This window comes from Calypte anna, chromosome 2 (assembly GCF_003957555.1).
Source record: "Calypte anna isolate BGI_N300 chromosome 2, bCalAnn1_v1.p, whole genome shotgun sequence".
Taxonomy (NCBI): domain Eukaryota; kingdom Metazoa; phylum Chordata; class Aves; order Apodiformes; family Trochilidae; genus Calypte; species Calypte anna.
The window spans coordinates 33,548,054-33,565,290 of record NC_044245.1 but is presented as its reverse complement, the minus strand read 5'-3'; the positions used below and the strand labels follow the sequence as shown (position 1 = coordinate 33,565,290).

The following is a 17,237-nucleotide window of genomic DNA, read 5'->3' as shown; positions in this document are numbered from 1 at the left end:
ATTGTGTCATCCACTTTGTCCAAGCATATTGATTCCTGTGTAGTAGGCTCTATAACACCATTAACCTTGACTGGTATAATTATCTTGTCTTCTTTTGAAATGGATTGTAAGAAAAAAAAATATTTTTAGCTTGCTACCCATAGCATGTTCACACTAAGGAGAAATTCTTATTGTCCATAGGACAGCAAAAGACAGTACAAATCAGTATGGTAGTAGTTACGTCTTAGTGTTGCCTATAGTTGAGAACTGCATTTATGTATTTCTCAGTATTTTCCTCTATTGTATTTGGATGTAACTATAGTTACCTGGTGTGAACTAGCTTTTGGATGTCATAAAGGGAAAAATCAAAAATTAATCAAATAAATTGAAATGAACTGAAAACCCAAATTGCAACTCTGCTCATATAATCCAAAACAAATTGCTCAATAAAAGTACATTTCTTAGTTATGCAGTGTCTTCTTTTACGTAACTATGATTTCACCAATATACACTTTCCTGAAATATTAAGACTTAATGCTTACCTGAAGAGTTTTTTTGTTTGTTTCAGGTCAACCATTTGAATAATGGTAAACCATAAACTGAACACAGCCTTGATTTACAGTGCAGTGACCCGTGGGGTCTGGTAGAATCATCAGACCTCACCCAATTCATTGTATCAGCTCATTTACTGCAGAGATGTAGGACTGGTGTGCAACTCTATGTGCAGAACTGATTCAGTTCCTTGAAAAATTAAGGAGAAATCATTCTGTGTGCTATTAAAAAGCATTTAAAGAACAATGAAATCATTAGGCACAGCCAACATGGATTCACAAAGCGAAAGTCCTGTTCAAGTAATTTAATGTCTTTACATGCTAATGTCATTTGCCTAGTGAGTGAAGGGATGGTGGTGGATGTAATTTCTCTGAGTTTTAGGAAGTTTTTTGTTACTAGCCCTCACATAGTCCTTCTGGACATATTGTCCAGCTGTGAGATGAGCAGGTAGATGGTGTGCTGAGTGGGGAACTGGCTGAAAGAAAGGGAGAGCTCAAAGGGTTGTAGTGATCGAGGCTGTATCTGACTGGCAGGCAGTCATCAGCAGCATTCCTCAGGGCTCAGTTCTGTTCAACAGATTTGTCCATGATCTGGATGCAGGAGTCGAATGCAACAGTAGCAAGTTTGCGGATGATACCAAACCAGGAGCTCTTGACTCTCTTGAGGGACAAAAGGTGTTTCAGAGGAACCTAGATAGACCGAAGCATTGGGCATCCATCAATCACATGAAATTGAACAAAACCAAATGCCAAATTCTGCACCTGGGATGTAGTAAAGCTGGTACAAGTATAAATTGGAAGAGGCGTGACTAGGTAACAGCTGTGCAGAAAGGGATCCATGGGTGCTGGTTGACAGCAGGACCAATAGGTGCTAACTTCCCTTCCCCTACCCTGCCCTCCCTTCCTCTCCCCTCCCCCCTCTCCCCTCTGGGGAATGTTCCCCTTAACATCTGTGCCAACATCTGTGTTACATTGATGTCATGTACTGATACATGAAGATAATCCATGAAATTACTACAAGCCATCCCATTTGTGATTGTTACAATTCACAGTTTTTACCTTCCAAGCTCATGAGAAGTTGGGATACAAATATTTCCTTTGACTCTATTATTACACAAAGAACTAAAGTGTGAGTTTAAAGCATATGAACTATGAAATATCATGGCATTGAAAGAAAATCACTAAAATAACATTTAAGTATATTATTAAATATATAATATCTTGTGATGCTTCTTATTACATGTTCCTGCTTGGAAGAATACTGTGTACAGTAGCTAAACTTGATACTGATGAGAGAAACTAATTCTTCCTACAAGATTATGTGTCCTGTGAAGCAGCTGAAAGGGATCAAAACAAGGAAAGCAAGCCTTGGAAGGCCTGAGGTTTCAGCTTGAGTAAATATGTAGGAAGTATAAACTCTTGTTTTAAATCTGCTGTAAAAAGCTCAGCTGTGACTTGCAGGAGAAGTGTGCTCCTGTGAGACTGTCACGGTTTAACACTGGCCCGGCGATTAAACCGAATAACAGACGCTCTCTATTAATCTCTCTCTCCTTGATAGAGAGAGGAGAGAGAATAAGGGAGAGAGACTTATGGGTTGGAAACTAAACTACACAACTTTAATGAACAGTAACGATAAATAGGTAAAATTACTAAATATATACAAATATACAGGAAAATGGATACCACATTCCTCCCCCCTCTCCCCCAATAACTCTCACGTCACCACCGAGGCTGTAGGGCAGCCCTGGGAAAGTCCAGGCTGGACTCCTGGAGTCGGCAGCAGTCGGGAACTGGAGGCAGGAACACACAGATGTGGGCTGGCACGGATCAGGACCACAGGCAAACGAATGGACGGGATCCTTCCAGGATGCCGAGTGAAGGAAGGGAAGCAGGAAATCAGGAAATCCAGAAGTCTGGAAATCTGGAAATCCGGAAAAGATCTGGCTCGGCCCTCGTGATGCCTCAAATTTATACTGAGTGTGACGTATATGGGATGGAATACTCTGTTTGGTCAATTCTGGCATCTATCTTGTCTGTTCCTCCCCAAAGGAGGGCTCAGGTGGGACCTCTGTATCCTCCTGGACGGTAAAATGTTTTCCTCAGAGCTGAGCAGTGTCCTTGGCTCTGCATACCAGTCTCTAGCAGTAACTATAAACATCAAGTGTTATCAACCCTAGAAGCACACACTGTCTGAGAAACTTGCTGTTAATTTCAGCAAGTGCAACTACTTACAAGAGACTTAGCTAAAAGCAAAAGTACAAGACAGAAAAATCACTTTATGTTGGCCCAAACCAGGACAGAGACTTCTCTTCCTTGTTCTTCTTTCAGGTAGAAATACTGTGAGAAATAATTTCAGAAATAAAGCCCGAAAAGCAGTGTTCCAGTATGAACAACATTAATGCAGAGCATCAGTTTGCTTCAGTATGTATGTTGTGCCTGTTAACAGCTGCTTCTATAGATACCATCACAAAACATCAAACTACTGCAGAAAACAAACAAACAAACAAACAGAATATATCTTTTACTAAGTATGACTGAAACTTATAGGTCTTATTCATTAGGAGCAGGTTAGATTATACTCAAAAATAATGAGAACAGACTTTCAGTCTGTATAAACTCCTATAAATGAAGAGCTCTAGCAAGTTAAGCCAACTCTGAGTTTTGGATGTCAGGCCCAAGAAAAGCCATCAGCCTAATGAAGACAAGGGAAAACAAAGGCAGTGGCTCTGTGCCATAGTACATAGAAGCATCAGCTGAAAAGAGGCCATTTCTGATTGAAAAAAAAATGAATTACCACCATCTTCTTTTCACTTTGATTTCCCAGAGCAGAAATATGCCTTAAGATGTGCAAACAAATATTCTGGAATTCTGAGTACCTTCAGGTTGGGAACAAGGTTGACATTTGCTCATCTTCCATCCAAAGAGATGCTTGTCTTTGCTCTGGATGGGCAAACAATCTTGTGATAGTCTCCACATTTTAAGATTACTTCTAATCTTTAGGATTATATACTCCTTGGATAAAATTAATCAGTACCATTTGTATTTTAGACAAGCTGGTGAGTCCGTTCAGCAGGGAAGGCATCCTGCTGGGCCTGTTTTATGCGGACAGAGAAGGAGTTGTGGGAGATGTGATGGCTGGAGGCCACCTTGGGCACAGTGATCACGAGGCCAATTGTGTAAGGTTCAACAAGGCTCAGTGTCAAGTCCTCCACCTGAGCCATGAAAAACCCATGCACAGCTACACACTTGGGGAAGAGGGGCTGGAAATCTGCCCAGAGGAAAAGGACCTGGGAGTGTTGGTCAGCAGACAACTAAATATGAGCCAGCAGTGTGCCCAGGTGGTGAAGAAAGCCAACAGCATCCTGGCTTGTGTCAGGAACAGAATGGTGAACAGGGCTAGGGAGCTGATCATCTCCCTGTACTCAGTACTGGTGAGGCTGCATCTTGAGTAGTGTTCAGTTTTGGGCCCACAAGAAGGGCACTGAGGTGCTGGAGTGTGTCCAAAGGTGGACAATGAAGCTGGTGAAGGGTTTAGAGAAGCGTTATGAGAAAATGGGATTTTTCAGTCTAGATAAAGTGAGGATTAGGGGACCTTATTGCTCTCTACAGATACCTGAAAGGAGGCTGTGGCAAGGTGGGTGTCACAATACTCCCAGGAAGAAAGGAAATGGCCTTAAGTTGTGTCAGGGGAGGCTTAGAATCGATATTAGGGAAAAAAATGTTTACTGAACGAGTGGTCAGGCATTGGAACAGGCTGCACAGGGAAGAGGTTATCATGCCTGGAGGTATTTAAAAGATGCGTAGATGTGGCACTTAGGCACACACATAGATAGCTTATTGCTGGACTTGGATGTGTTAGATTTATGCTTGGACTTGATTAAGGGTCTTTTCCAACATAAATTTTTCTTTGATTCTATTATTTTAAACTTCTTTTAACGCACCTTTTCTTTATAAAGACAGAACTTCCGGATTGTTGACCATGTTTATAAAGTCAGGCAAGAAGGCCTAGTAGTTTTTTGACAAAGATTTTGATGCAACAAAATGGAAACTCTGTAGAGCAGTGACTCAATAAAACCAAAACAGAACAACACAAAAAAAACCCCAAACATAAAAAATCAAACAAAAAACCAGAACATTTTTGGAAGGAGGAATCAGATATGGAAGCCAATGATTCCTCTGCTGGTCTAGCAAATCTGCAGGATTTGTATATTCAACCACAGAAAGAAACCAAACCCTGCCATCCAATACCATACCCAGAAGGGCTTTTTCCCAAATTAAAATAATTTTGCAGACACTGCAATGAATGGAAGTGCTTGACCATTAACTAAAACCATTATGTAGCAGGAAAACCCATGACAAAAGGTAATTGCATTCTTAGACACCATGTCATCAATGCCAGCATCTTTAGATGTAAGAATACAAGCTCCCATCTGGCAGATGCCATCTGGAGCCCTGGGAATGATATCCAATTCTCCCACCACGTTAATAAATCTCACAGCACTTTACAAGGAAGCAAAGCACCATTGCTGATTGCATGGGGTTGGATCAATTGCAGATTCTTTCTCTGGACAAGAGCTTTAATTCTGCTTGGCTTGTTTATATATATGTATTGTTTTTTTAGCTTAAATCATCTATCCTTTATTTCAAATCAGAGCACCGAGCACTCTCATAGGAGTCCTTGAAAGTGATTTTGAGAGATGGAAGTTTTCCATTTGAACTTCAAGAGAATCTGATGTTACCCAGTCTGATGGCTGGGATTGTCCCAACAGAGCAAGAAAGAATCTCAAAGCTCCTGCAGGTCCTGCTGAGATTTAGGTGGTACCTAACACTTTTTATGTCAGCTGATGAAATCAGGTGTTGCACAGCTAAAGCTGGGGACAACAACAAAACACAACTGACTACCAGTGAACAGTATGCATTGAGACAGATAAACCTCCCAAGGGCTAGCTGGCACATTCCCTCTGCAAAACAAAGCACAACTCCTTGAGCTATTGAAGACATCAACAGGGAAGGAAAAATGTGGCTCCATTTGACCCTGCAAACTTTTTCTTTTGTCCAGGAACTGTACTGCCTATTTCCATGGCATTGCACTTAAGCTTAGAAGATGCAAAGTCTGTGCAGTAAGACTTTTCAGGGGGAGGGCATCTGAGAAACCAGTTTGGGGGGCATCTGACTTGGCTGCTAATCCAAGTTCAGAGGCCTCTGTCAGCAGAGTAAACGTGTCAATATCAGCAGATAAATTTATACGATGAACAAGAGATAGTATTTTGAAGAAATTCCAAAAGAAAGAGGACACCAATGGGAAAGAAAACACTAAGAATGCTGGAGAAGGGTCTTAGAATGGGTAAGGAGGACAATATTTTACAGTGCAAGAGCCTAATTCAGGTAATAAGACATAAAATTTGCAATTAAAAGAAAGTCACTTTGAGTTTGGAATTATGGCAACAGATGTTGAGTCCTAGATGTACTATAATCTCTTGTTAAGAAACAGACAAGCACCTTTAAAGAGATCTAGACAGTAAATCTAGAATTACCAAGAAGTATAAAGAATCCACTTGTGCTGAGCTGATCCACTTGCTATGCTGATACTTTTTTGCAGGTACTAAGGATATTTGGTTTATTTTCTTTAACATCAATTGCTCTTTAGATAATTTCCAATTAATTCAATACTAATGAACTAGTTCAGTTCCATCCTTTCTTAGCAAAGAAGTAAAAGCTAGGCTGTGAGAGGATGATGTTGTAACTGATCATGACTTGAATTTTGCATAAGCAAGCATTACCTGGTTATGTTCAACTCAAGAGTATTTTCCCCAGCCAGGGTGAGGAGAAGTTCTGGAGAGAGGACAACTGGTTGGGTTGTTTTTTTGTCTGTTTGGGTTTTCTTGTGTTCAGGTTTTTTTTGTTTTTTTTTTTTTTTTTTCCCCAGGACAGCAGCATCAACAGAGTCATCATGAAATGACAAATGAGAGCCTGAAACCTATTTGGTTTGGTACAAGAAAGGACAATAACCAGAAACCTCCGCACAACTCACTAACTACAGAACATATCTCATTTATTTAATCAGTTAATTTTAAATTAATAACATTTGTTAACTTTTTGCATATGTATGCAGCACATTCAGCATAATTTTACATAACTTGTAACTTTAAAGTGTTGCATTTCGTTACTATCAAAATGCAGTTTGACACAAAGTGAGAAGAAAAAAAAGGAAACAAATACCAGTCAGCATTTCTACAGTCATGATGTAAAAAATTATAACTCTAAATAATTGCCTAACAATCTGTGAAGTTGCTTAAATATAAATACAACAGTGCACCTTTATGGATAGTCAGAAGGAAGAACCAAATATAAGCTGTATCTAGATGCAAATATGTATATTAGGAGTTACAAATTGAGGAGAATCAATCTTTCAACAAAAATCTCTATGTCTACCACTTACAACAACCGATAATTTAGATAAACTGCTTGACCTGTATGCTTCAAATTAGCAATGTCATATAAACTTCATACCCACACTTGAAACAAAGTATAAAAACTGCAAAGTTTCAGACAGAAAATTGCAAACTGCAGAGTTAACAGTTTTAAGACTCTTCTAAAAGCCCTCCATACTGAAGAAGCAGGTAGAACTCAAGCTGCTTTGGAATTCTTGTTTAGCCCATAGATTTCTCAAGCTACTGGACAAAAAAGCAAGGATTTCAGAATCCTGTATACTAGGGTATATAAATAAATATTCCTAATAAAAGCCCCAAAGAATTAAACCATGAACTCTGTAAAAGACACAAATCACAAAGTTGGGGTAATCTGTCTTAAAGAATAGGTAAAACAAGGTAGCTAAACTCTGGAATTACCATTACCTGGTACAAGGGAACCCCCACACTAATAGGGGCATCAGATTATTCCTAGGGTCACCTATATATGGTGACTAAATTTTGCCCAATAAAAAATCTTGACAACCAAGCAGTGACACAAAAAGCTCATTTAGCATCGGTTTAGCCACTGCAGTGCTTAACTATCATTGTTTTACAGTGACAAATCTGGATTCAGAATGTAAAATGGCTTTTGAAACTATGTGAGGACAAATAGTTACAGTAATGATTTGTGAAACACTACCTAAAGAACGTGGCAGCACAGCCTGAATTCCTCTCTTTGCTCCTCAGCACACAATGTGAGGGTTTCCAGGAATAACTGAATTTTTTAATTGAAGAAAATATGGTTGGGCAATCTTACATATCTCACTTAGGACACTGACAGGAGCCTATTATAGGATTTATTTTTTTTTTAAAGTCATAACTCCAAATTAAGGGGAAGCTTGGCCAATGACATACGGAGAGCTCAAAGACAAACTGTATCATGGCAGTCAAAACAGTATAAGAATGTACACAGATGAAAGCAAGTGAAAAGAGAAATGGCAACTGGAGAAAGAACAGAAAAAGGCAACTTTCTTCCTTCCCCAAGTTCTCCACCCCTTACCTCTGCCTTTCTGAAGGCATTCTCAAAGCAGCCTTATTATGGGAATAATTTTGTTTCTACCTCAGATTGAATTGTAAAGTCTTCTGTTTAAAGTATATAACTTAGGGATCGTTGTTTAAAAAATTCCACTTTAAAGGCAGAGATCTATGTAGGTATTCTTCAGGCCACTGCCTGAAAAATAATTCCATCCAACCCACTACTAGTTACACTACTGTCTTGTATTAAAACCTGAAATTAAAGCAAGAGCTGATACTGTCAAATGTTAATGATACATGTCAAGTTTTCCTAGTATACCTGCAGAGACCACTTGGCTTTGTGACCAGCAGCCATACCCAAGGGGTATAGTTTCTATCTGTGACTTAAACAAGTATGCAAAGCACATTCAATTCACAGACCCTTTCTGACCAAAAAAAAACCCAACTATGCCTTAGGCATTGTTCACTGAAAAAATACAGAGGCTCAAAGTCTGGTATTGTGATTACAGAGTAGCAGTGGGGTAATATTAATTAATCCATCTACCCCCCAGAAAACAACTTACAGTTATATATATTAGAACTGAGAGCTTAACATATCAAAAATTCAGAAATATCATACCGCTTCAAAAGAGTCACAGCCTATCAGTATAAAGGAAGAATATAAAACTATTTTATTGACCACTGTTCACCAGTATTTACAATAAAGTAAACAATATACAGTCTGATAACATTCAAATTACTACAAAGTTAGTTTTCACCTGGCCTTCTCAGGACCAAGTGTTCCCAAATACTAAAAAGAATGATTCTACAGGTTTAAAGGGCTAGGTTTGGGTAAAGAAGATACATGCACATCAATAGTATAGAAGACTACAAAACATCTGTGAGTTTGTTTAGACATTCATTATGATTCTGTAATAACTACGGAAGTTATGAATGTTTTATAAAAGCTTTTACCTAATATGGAGGAAGTAGTAGTATCAAATGCTCTCCTGTGATAAATGAAACAAATTGCAGAAAGCTTTTATTTTCTTGCTGTTGATGCAAAACGTACTACTTCAAAAAATATCAAATTTGATTCTTGTTAGAATGTATGCTTCTCACATTGCTAATAAATCAAATTTCAGGTTTTAATATTCATATATATAAAAAAAGCAATGCAAACCATTATTGTGCTTCATCTTCTGGGCATGAATGCCAAGTTAGTCGCTCTTCATAAAAAGCAATTACGATCTGAGGACACTTCACGTTAGCTTCTTTGGCCAGCACCAGATCTGCCTCATCAGAGTCTTTCCTGATGTAGAATAGAGTGGGATTTAGAGAAGTCATTAATTACTAGTCATTAATTCAGTAAATTTAGAAGCTCTTGATAGGTCACAAGTTCTGAAAAGAATGTCAGCTAGGTATCAGTTTTCAGTATGCCTTTCACTACAGCTACCAAGAATTTCTGTGCTAATTAATGGCAAGGTTTCAAAGTTGCATCTTCCTTATCTCTCCGTATTTTTTTCTTTTTCAAAGGAAAATGCTATTCAAAGGGTACCATTTATAGTTACCTATTGCAGTATTTAACAAAAGAAGTGTAAGTTTGCCAGTTTTGTCTTTTAAAGCATAATCAAAACGTCAAAGTAAAAGCTTTGAAAATCAATAGCATCAGTTTTAAGAGGTGATACTTGCATCCAAATTATGTTTACTGGTAATGCAGGTAACTTGCTGTAGCTGTCTTGGGGTAATATGGTGGTTTTAGCTGAGACATAGCTAATTATCCTAGCAGCTAAAAAACAGTGTTGTGTTTTGGATTTAGTATGGGGTTTAGTATCAGAATAATGTTGATATCATATTGAGGTTTTCAGCTGTTGCTATGTTGCAATGCACATCACTTGTCTGACTATTCTATTATAATTTTATTTAAATTATCACAGTGTTCTTATCTCAACTCATGAGTCTCTTTACCTTCCCAACTCTCTTCCCCATTCCCTGGGAGGGCAGAGGGAGAGTGAGTGAGGTAACAGAACATACTTTCTAGTCTGACATGCTTCAGTGTATGCTGTCTCTATAAGTCAGTTTCATGCACACATATTCATGTTTGTTGCTTACCATCAATTATGAAAAACTAATCAACTGCAACTGAACTAAACAAAAAAAAAAAGTGCTTAAAAAGGTACTTTTTTGTGAGCTTCTTTGGCGTTTCATTCATCTCTTCAGTTAACAGAAGAGAAATTCAAACAGTCACAATCTGTGTTCTGCAACTCTTCTAAGTTTCACAAAATATTTACAGAAAATTTGAAAAGGCAGGGAGACAGAATCTTCCAGAGCACTAATCTTCCACAGACCAAGCACATCCCATGACAAATTATTTATTAGGAGACCACTCAGATTGGTCCCATTCAGAAAATTAGACCCTTCTCCAAGGCTGTGGAAAGCTATCATTTTTCTCTCATCCCACCGCCATAAGAAATCTGCCCCCAAGCAAATGTTAATTCCACTTCTGCTTGCAACACTGGAAAAAGAAATTAACTTTATCCCACTTGTTCACTGAGGAGAGATGAGAAGTCTTCTGTCAACACTGCAGCTAACAAAGACAGTCTCCCCTCTACCTTCAAAAAAATGCAAACTCCCCTCTTACTAGCCCATAATAGTAAGTCTCCCCTGCATACTATTTGTTCTTCCTTTCACCCTCACCTTCCCTCCCACTAGTTCCTTCCAATTCTGTATCTGCTTGGTTGCATGAGGACTGCATGGGTGGTTAAAATGTTGGCAATCCAGGAGCTGACTTCTGCTTACTGAAACATTCTGCCTGCCATTCCCTCAGCAGGACCATACAAACACCAATTCTTCTGTATTGTACCAGAAATTACCTTTCAAATTTCTTACTTCTGCAAAACCGAACCAATAGAACTTTTTAAAGTTATTTTGGTTTTGGAAGAAAAGAGAGCAAGTACTAAAAGATTATACAAGTTTTTCTAAGAACAGAAGGTTTATAAGGAGCTCACCAGCTGTCTTACTCCTGAAATGAAGGAGTCTCAATAGCCTAAGTGCAACTGCTGCCCTCCCTTAATATGGACCAGAACTGTGGATATATAAGACTTACCATTTCATGAGGAACATAAGCTCTCCACTGCTATCTGTAGCCCCAATTATCCGCTCAGGATCAAGACCTCTTGCAAACCCTCTTGGTTTATCAACCTATTGAATAAATCAGAAGATTATTATATAGTTTAAGATAAAATTCTGTTTTGGCATTAGAGCTAGATACATGTATTCTTATATACTGTGAATATAGATATACATATATACATATATGAGCAAAAAACGTATCCTGACATAATTATAAAAGCTATAACTACATATAATTGTATGGAGATTACATTAATTTTATTTTCTCATGCCTGACCCTCAGGCCACGTCCTTATGTGTAGAGTAATAATGAAGGAATACTACATCAAAGTTTCTAGCATTTATTTCTGAAGGCTCAATAGATGGAACAAGTGATCCAAAAATCCGTATAGAAGACAAACAAACAATCATGACCATCAAAAGCAACAAAAGAGGCAAAACAAGAGGCAAAAAAAATGCACCCCTGGAAGCAGGAAAAACATGTTGTTTTCACCAAAACAGAATTGGGTTGGCTTAAGCCAGTCGTGAAACTGCGCCCTTGGGGAATAGCTCAGCCCCTCTAGACTCACTGAGATAGCACTAGTGGTAAGGAATATCACAACTATAGCCTGTATTGGTTTCCCTAATTTCACAATATCCTTTTTGAGACAGTGGTTACTACTGTACCATATGAAGACAAATATCTGACTTTATATAGAAACTAAAATATACTTTGTATTATTCATCAACTATTCCTTCTGATGCCTTCCAACTTCATGACAGTAAACACACACCCAACATCTGTCTTCAGTAAACAACTGGCATTGCCAGCCTGTTTAATTTCAAATTGCTAATGTCAAAGTTTAAGAGAAAAGGGTGAACTATTGAGCATATATTTACATGTGCATTATTTGTACTCATCGGCACTAAATTTGTCATGTCATTTGTTCATTTAAATTACAGGAGAAACCCAGACCTTTAAGAAAAGGTAGGCCCTCTTCAGTCACCCTTTCCACTCCCTCTCCACCATTATGCCTGGTCTTGAGATTTTGTCATCTTGCCACTCACCTATTAAAAATTATATACTAAATACAAAAGCCAAAACAGAACTTCATCTTTGTTCCTCTCAAGAACTTTTTGCTCTAATACAATCTGACCAATTAACATAATTCATAGAAAAAGCTCTTAAACAGTCTTACTTTTAATTATTCAGTCAGCACCATGGGACAAGGCAACAACTTTTAGTCATCATGTCAATCAATTATAGTTCAGTTACCATTTGGACAATCTCATTAACTGCTGTCAATGATTACTCTTTTCAAACCACAGTTCAGGATGCTGTATGATTTTACAGTTTTGAACCCACATTTGGTCTCATTCTCAAAGTCACAACATAATTTTGGTGGGGATGGAGAGGCAGGGAAGGGACACAGGAAAAACAAAGCACATGTATGAACATATACTTACAGAATCACGCTTTTTCTTTGATTTACTATCATCAGATTCGCTATCTGACAAAGATTTTCTTTTGGCACCATCTGTTTTTTCTTTACCAGCTTTTTGAGAGTTCAGAAAAGCTTCAATTAGCTCTGGACAATCTAAGTTTTCTTCAGGTTCCCATGTGTTGTCAGCACTGAAACATACACACATTTATGTAAAACTAGGAAAAGAAGAAAAATGTAAAACTAGCCACATGGCTCACTTTAAGCAAGTTAATTTTTTTTAATTATCTAAGGCAGGTTTCTTAAGCCTAAGGATCCTTCTTTAGTAACCTTCATGTTCTGCACTTGATGAATGAAAGAATTATGCTGTTATTGTTGAAAAACAATGTTCTTAACTGGAGATGCAGAGTAAGTAGCTCTCCTATGATCCGGGTAGGATCCCAAAAATTAAAACAAGCAATCCTCACCCAACCAAAACCTACTTGTTCCTTTAAACTAACTAACCATCCATGCAAACAACAGTACTAAGATTTACAGAAAACAAAATGCACCCAACACTCACTACAAGCAGTCTAAGTATCCTTGTCTAAGCTCCTATAAACAAGGAGAGTTCCCAGAAGCTGTCTCAGAGCACTGAGATTAACTATACCTAGAACTATGACCCTCCTTCAGCTGACTACAGGAGGGAACAAAGGTCCATGTCCAGAGCTGGGCACTGCGAATATCTCAGCGAGTGCGCATTTTGCCAAATAAAACTTTAAGAAGCCCAAGAATGTTCCCTACAGCTAAGCACCTCACCAGAAGTCCTCAAGCACAAATACTGCCACAGTTATATTGCACAGGCAGGATACCTACAAATTATTTTCACTTACTAAACCATACAAAGCAGACCCCTGAATATTAAACACATTGTGTTTTGCGTTTCTGCAGCTACCACTATGAAAATTTCAGGTGCTAGAAGGAAAATGTCACCATGCAACCTTCACTTTAGAAGGCATGCAACAATGTCACTGCATATGTAACTACTTATGTTCAAATGCTAAGTGTACAACCTTTTTTCCTCTAGTAAAGTAGCCTGCCAAAAAGTACTGTGTGAAGGAGGAGTCACAGCTATATGTCTACTTAAACGACAATCTCTTTAAGACCACTTTTCTTGTCCTTCCATAAAGCATGAGAGACTTAAATGATACCTTTCAGGTATGCCTAAAAAAGGCAACCAGAACACCACAGAATTCCTTACGCAAATTAATTTGAAAGCAGTTCAGAAAAGTGAGTAATAAGCAAATGACCTGCTTCGAACTCATTGCTTTGGAGCTACCTACGCTTAAAATCCTTGCAAAATTTCTTACTCAGAAGTAATAGTAATTCAACCACATATATATATATATATATATATATATATATACAACTGTCAGTCTAGCTTACCTTGCTAGATACCAATACAAGCTAAACCGAAGAACAATACTACAAGATTGATGACTAAGGACTTGGTAAAAGTTTCGGAACATTTATTTAGCACACACACTGAGCTACCTATTTTCTGTTCTATCTTCATTCCTGACTGCTCCACCCTAACATGCATTTATGGATGCCCTTTCCTTTGAGGTTCTTTAAAAATGTATCCCTATCATTCACTCCTCTCTCTGCATACCTATCTCAAATAAATGCTTAGTATTTAACATTATCTTGAAAAATTAAAAAAAAAAAAAAAAAAAGGTAAAGCCTTACTCTGTAAATCCTTTCCACTTCAAGTAGTATTCCACCTTTCCATTTACAACACGTCTGTCCAGGACTTTCTCCACAACAAATTCTTCAGGCTCTGCCTCTTCAACTTTTTTACCTTTGCCATTCTGTTTCTTTCCCATTTTGTGCTAAAAAAAGAAATTTGGAATTACATTATTCATTCTTTTGCTTTTTACACTGCTACTTCACTGGCCAAATCCAACTTTGCTCAGTAAACAGCAAAGAATGTATTTATTCACAATAAAGCCAGAAGCTCAGACTCCTTTTACGTTAGTGCATGTGGTCAGGTAACCTGAGCAAGACATGTTAAATGTTTTGGGTTTTTTTCAGTTGCTTAGTAAGATACCCAACACTAATTTTTAAAAAGGTGAAATATTTTTGTCCATACACTCAGTGCCTCCACTAACCTTAGAAATTTAACTCTAAAGAGTGCTACATGCTGAAAAATTTATGAAGCTTCTAAAACTTAATTCTATGCCTGTGAAAAGGCAGAGGGCAAGAAACAGCATAAGGCAGAAGTAAAGTAAAGTAATAAGGGAACTATGAAAACCCATATAGAAAAGGGATGCTACTCAAAAAAGTGGTACTACCTTACTTAAAAAAAAATATGGGAAGCTTATGGAAGCAAGGTTTATGATGTATTGCTACATTAAGCAAAATACTCAACAATAATCTGTAATTATGGAAAAGGATGCATGCTAGGAGCTTTCCATTACTGCTTAGCCACGCACCAATGTCTCTTGCATTCGAACAGATGTCACAAAGGTGCAAAGATTTAAGACAGTTACACTTAAGTACAGCACTTAACATGTAAATAAAATTTTGCTAACTTAAAAAACTTAAGTGTTTTAATGTCTACATTTGATATTTCAAATAATATTCCTTAAGTTCTTAAAGTAAGTATTACATCCACATCATCCTCAAGGCATTCCCAGTTTAATAAGGCACGATTAAATAGTCATAGAAGGACACATTTCAGAATTTCCTTTTTTGTAATCTTAAAAAGGTTGGAACTAGGCTATCATGTTGTATCATGTTCCTGGAGCACTAGCAGACCAAAAGCAGTTTGCTTGCCATTTTGGACAACACCGAAAAAGGAAATTGTTAAAGTGGCAGCCATACATTTCTGGGAGCAGTATTAAGCTCCTAGAACATAGCCATGCAGCACCCTAAATCCAAGTGGACAAAACTAATTCCTCACTAATACACTTCCTATGGAACAGGAAACAGACAAGCAAAAATAACAGGCCACCTCTATTTGCCTAATGGCCTTTCTCTAGTCCTCTCTGGCATCATCGTGGGTTAGTTTGAGAATACTGTGAAACAATTTTGAAACTGTCAAATTTTAGACTTTTGAAAATTTTGTCTTCATGTAGTGAAAGGTAAAAAGACAAAGTAAAAAAAAATAACCCTTATCTGTGAGGCACAAGAAAAACTTATCGTTTTGTGAACTGAGGATCTGAAGCCAATTCTTGCTTTCCAAAGCCCTGTCTTTTTGTCCCTTGTTTCACATAATTAATTTTAACCCCTTCCCAAAATAGCTTTATTCTAGCTAGCAACTCATAAACTGAAGGTGCAAACAACAAAGACCAGAAAGTTACAAGTTTGTCTAACCCCAAATTTCTGTATATAGTTATATGTCATGTGACATTTGTTTTGATTTGTAAGCAAAGAAGAGAGATTATCTGAAACAGTGTATGTATTTCCAATTAGATTTTAACTGACTGCATATTCCAGGTGTATTTTGACCACAGCATTCATGTCTGAAAAGTGTCAGCTTAAGCACACTGGCTTTTTTTGCCTCCACAGGAAAAGGAGCGTTAAGACTGAAATTGAAGGAAAATAAAAACAGGAAGATGTCCAACGCTTCTGTGAAGGCAGCTTCTTTCAAGAAATGAAGTGTGAAAAAGAGGTACAGGTAGAGATGAGGAAAACAGACAAACAAAATAAGAAGCAGAGGGAAGGGGAAAAAAAAAAAAAAAAAAAAAAGACACAGACTCACTATACCATAGTAATAACAATATAATTACTGGTGATGAGGCAAGCAGGCTACAAGTGGGGAACATCTCCATCTGTGTTCTCCGCTGGACTAAAATTCTTTGATTCAATGGAAGACTGTTTTCTGGTACTCTTTTCGGCTTCACTAATTCTTGTCACTTAAAGATAAATATTTTTGATTTCTGTATCAAAGCAACATTTTTATTTAATTTTTTTTTTATTTTCTAAGATTTCAGTATCTATATAATTCTCCACAGAAGAAAATTAATGTCATGGGGGTCCATACTTTTTTCTTGAGGCGCAGTAAGAAATAACGAAATCAAGATTATATTGCCTTTTGTTTTAAGTATTAGAGATTTAATTAGGTCTTGTGTACATCAGCACTGCTTCGCAAACTCCAGCCTTTCCAACCTATTAAAATAATACTTGATTGCAGAGCCTGCAGAAACACCGAAGATTTGTTAAAAACCTGTACATCCCGAGATTACACAAGCCAATGTAAATGTTGGCCCACATGTGAATGTGGTACCTGACTGAAGTTAAAGGATACTAAATGTCCACTAGACCCCCAAACACGCCCTTCTCTAGGGTTGCATGCTGTACACTGGATCTTGGGCGTTTGACCACTGAATGTTCATCTACAGCACATTTCTCTTTCTGCATTCAGAAGTCACATACGACAGATGCAGATGCTCTCCAGTGGATAATCCCCCCTACTTTGAGGGGCAAAATTAAAACACTGATGTGACACTGTTTTAACACAGAAGAGGTAACAAAATTGGTATTACAGTTCCAAGGCTACACTATCCCATTATACATTTAGGTTTTGCATGCAAATACATAACGAAGCAGAATTAGTTATGGTTCCCATGGGAACCATAACTGATTTTCCTGACCTGTGCAGCACAATGCTCAACAACATCAAAAGATTAAAAATATTGCACTCATAGATTCTTTCCTCTCCCTAAGGCACCCTTTCCCCAGACTGC

At 37.8% G+C, this 17,237-nt stretch overlaps 1 protein-coding gene across 12 annotated transcripts in view; it reads right to left on the bottom strand.

The window, feature by feature from the left end:
- Positions 1-672: 672 nt before the first annotated feature.
- CBX3 (chromobox 3) overlaps positions 673-17,237 on the bottom strand; it is a 20,571-nt gene continuing 4,006 nt past the window's right edge. For 5 of the 12 annotated variants that reach the window (XM_030444364.1, XM_030444362.1, XM_030444365.1 and 2 more), the window contains 4 exons: positions 14,236-14,378; positions 12,533-12,698; positions 11,061-11,155; positions 8,622-9,266 (listed from right to left, as the gene is read on the bottom strand). In XM_030444364.1, the coding sequence (XP_030300224.1) occupies positions 9,140-9,266; positions 11,061-11,155; positions 12,533-12,698; positions 14,236-14,372 (525 nt within the window). In that variant the 5' untranslated portion in view covers positions 14,373-14,378 and the 3' untranslated portion in view covers positions 8,622-9,139. Of the gene's footprint in view, positions 1,221-8,621; positions 9,267-11,060; positions 11,156-12,532; positions 12,699-14,235; positions 14,379-16,280; positions 16,407-17,237 lie in introns of those variants that run through there. The other 7 variants (XM_030444357.1, XM_030444356.1, XM_030444358.1 and 4 more) reach the window with 4 other exon arrangements.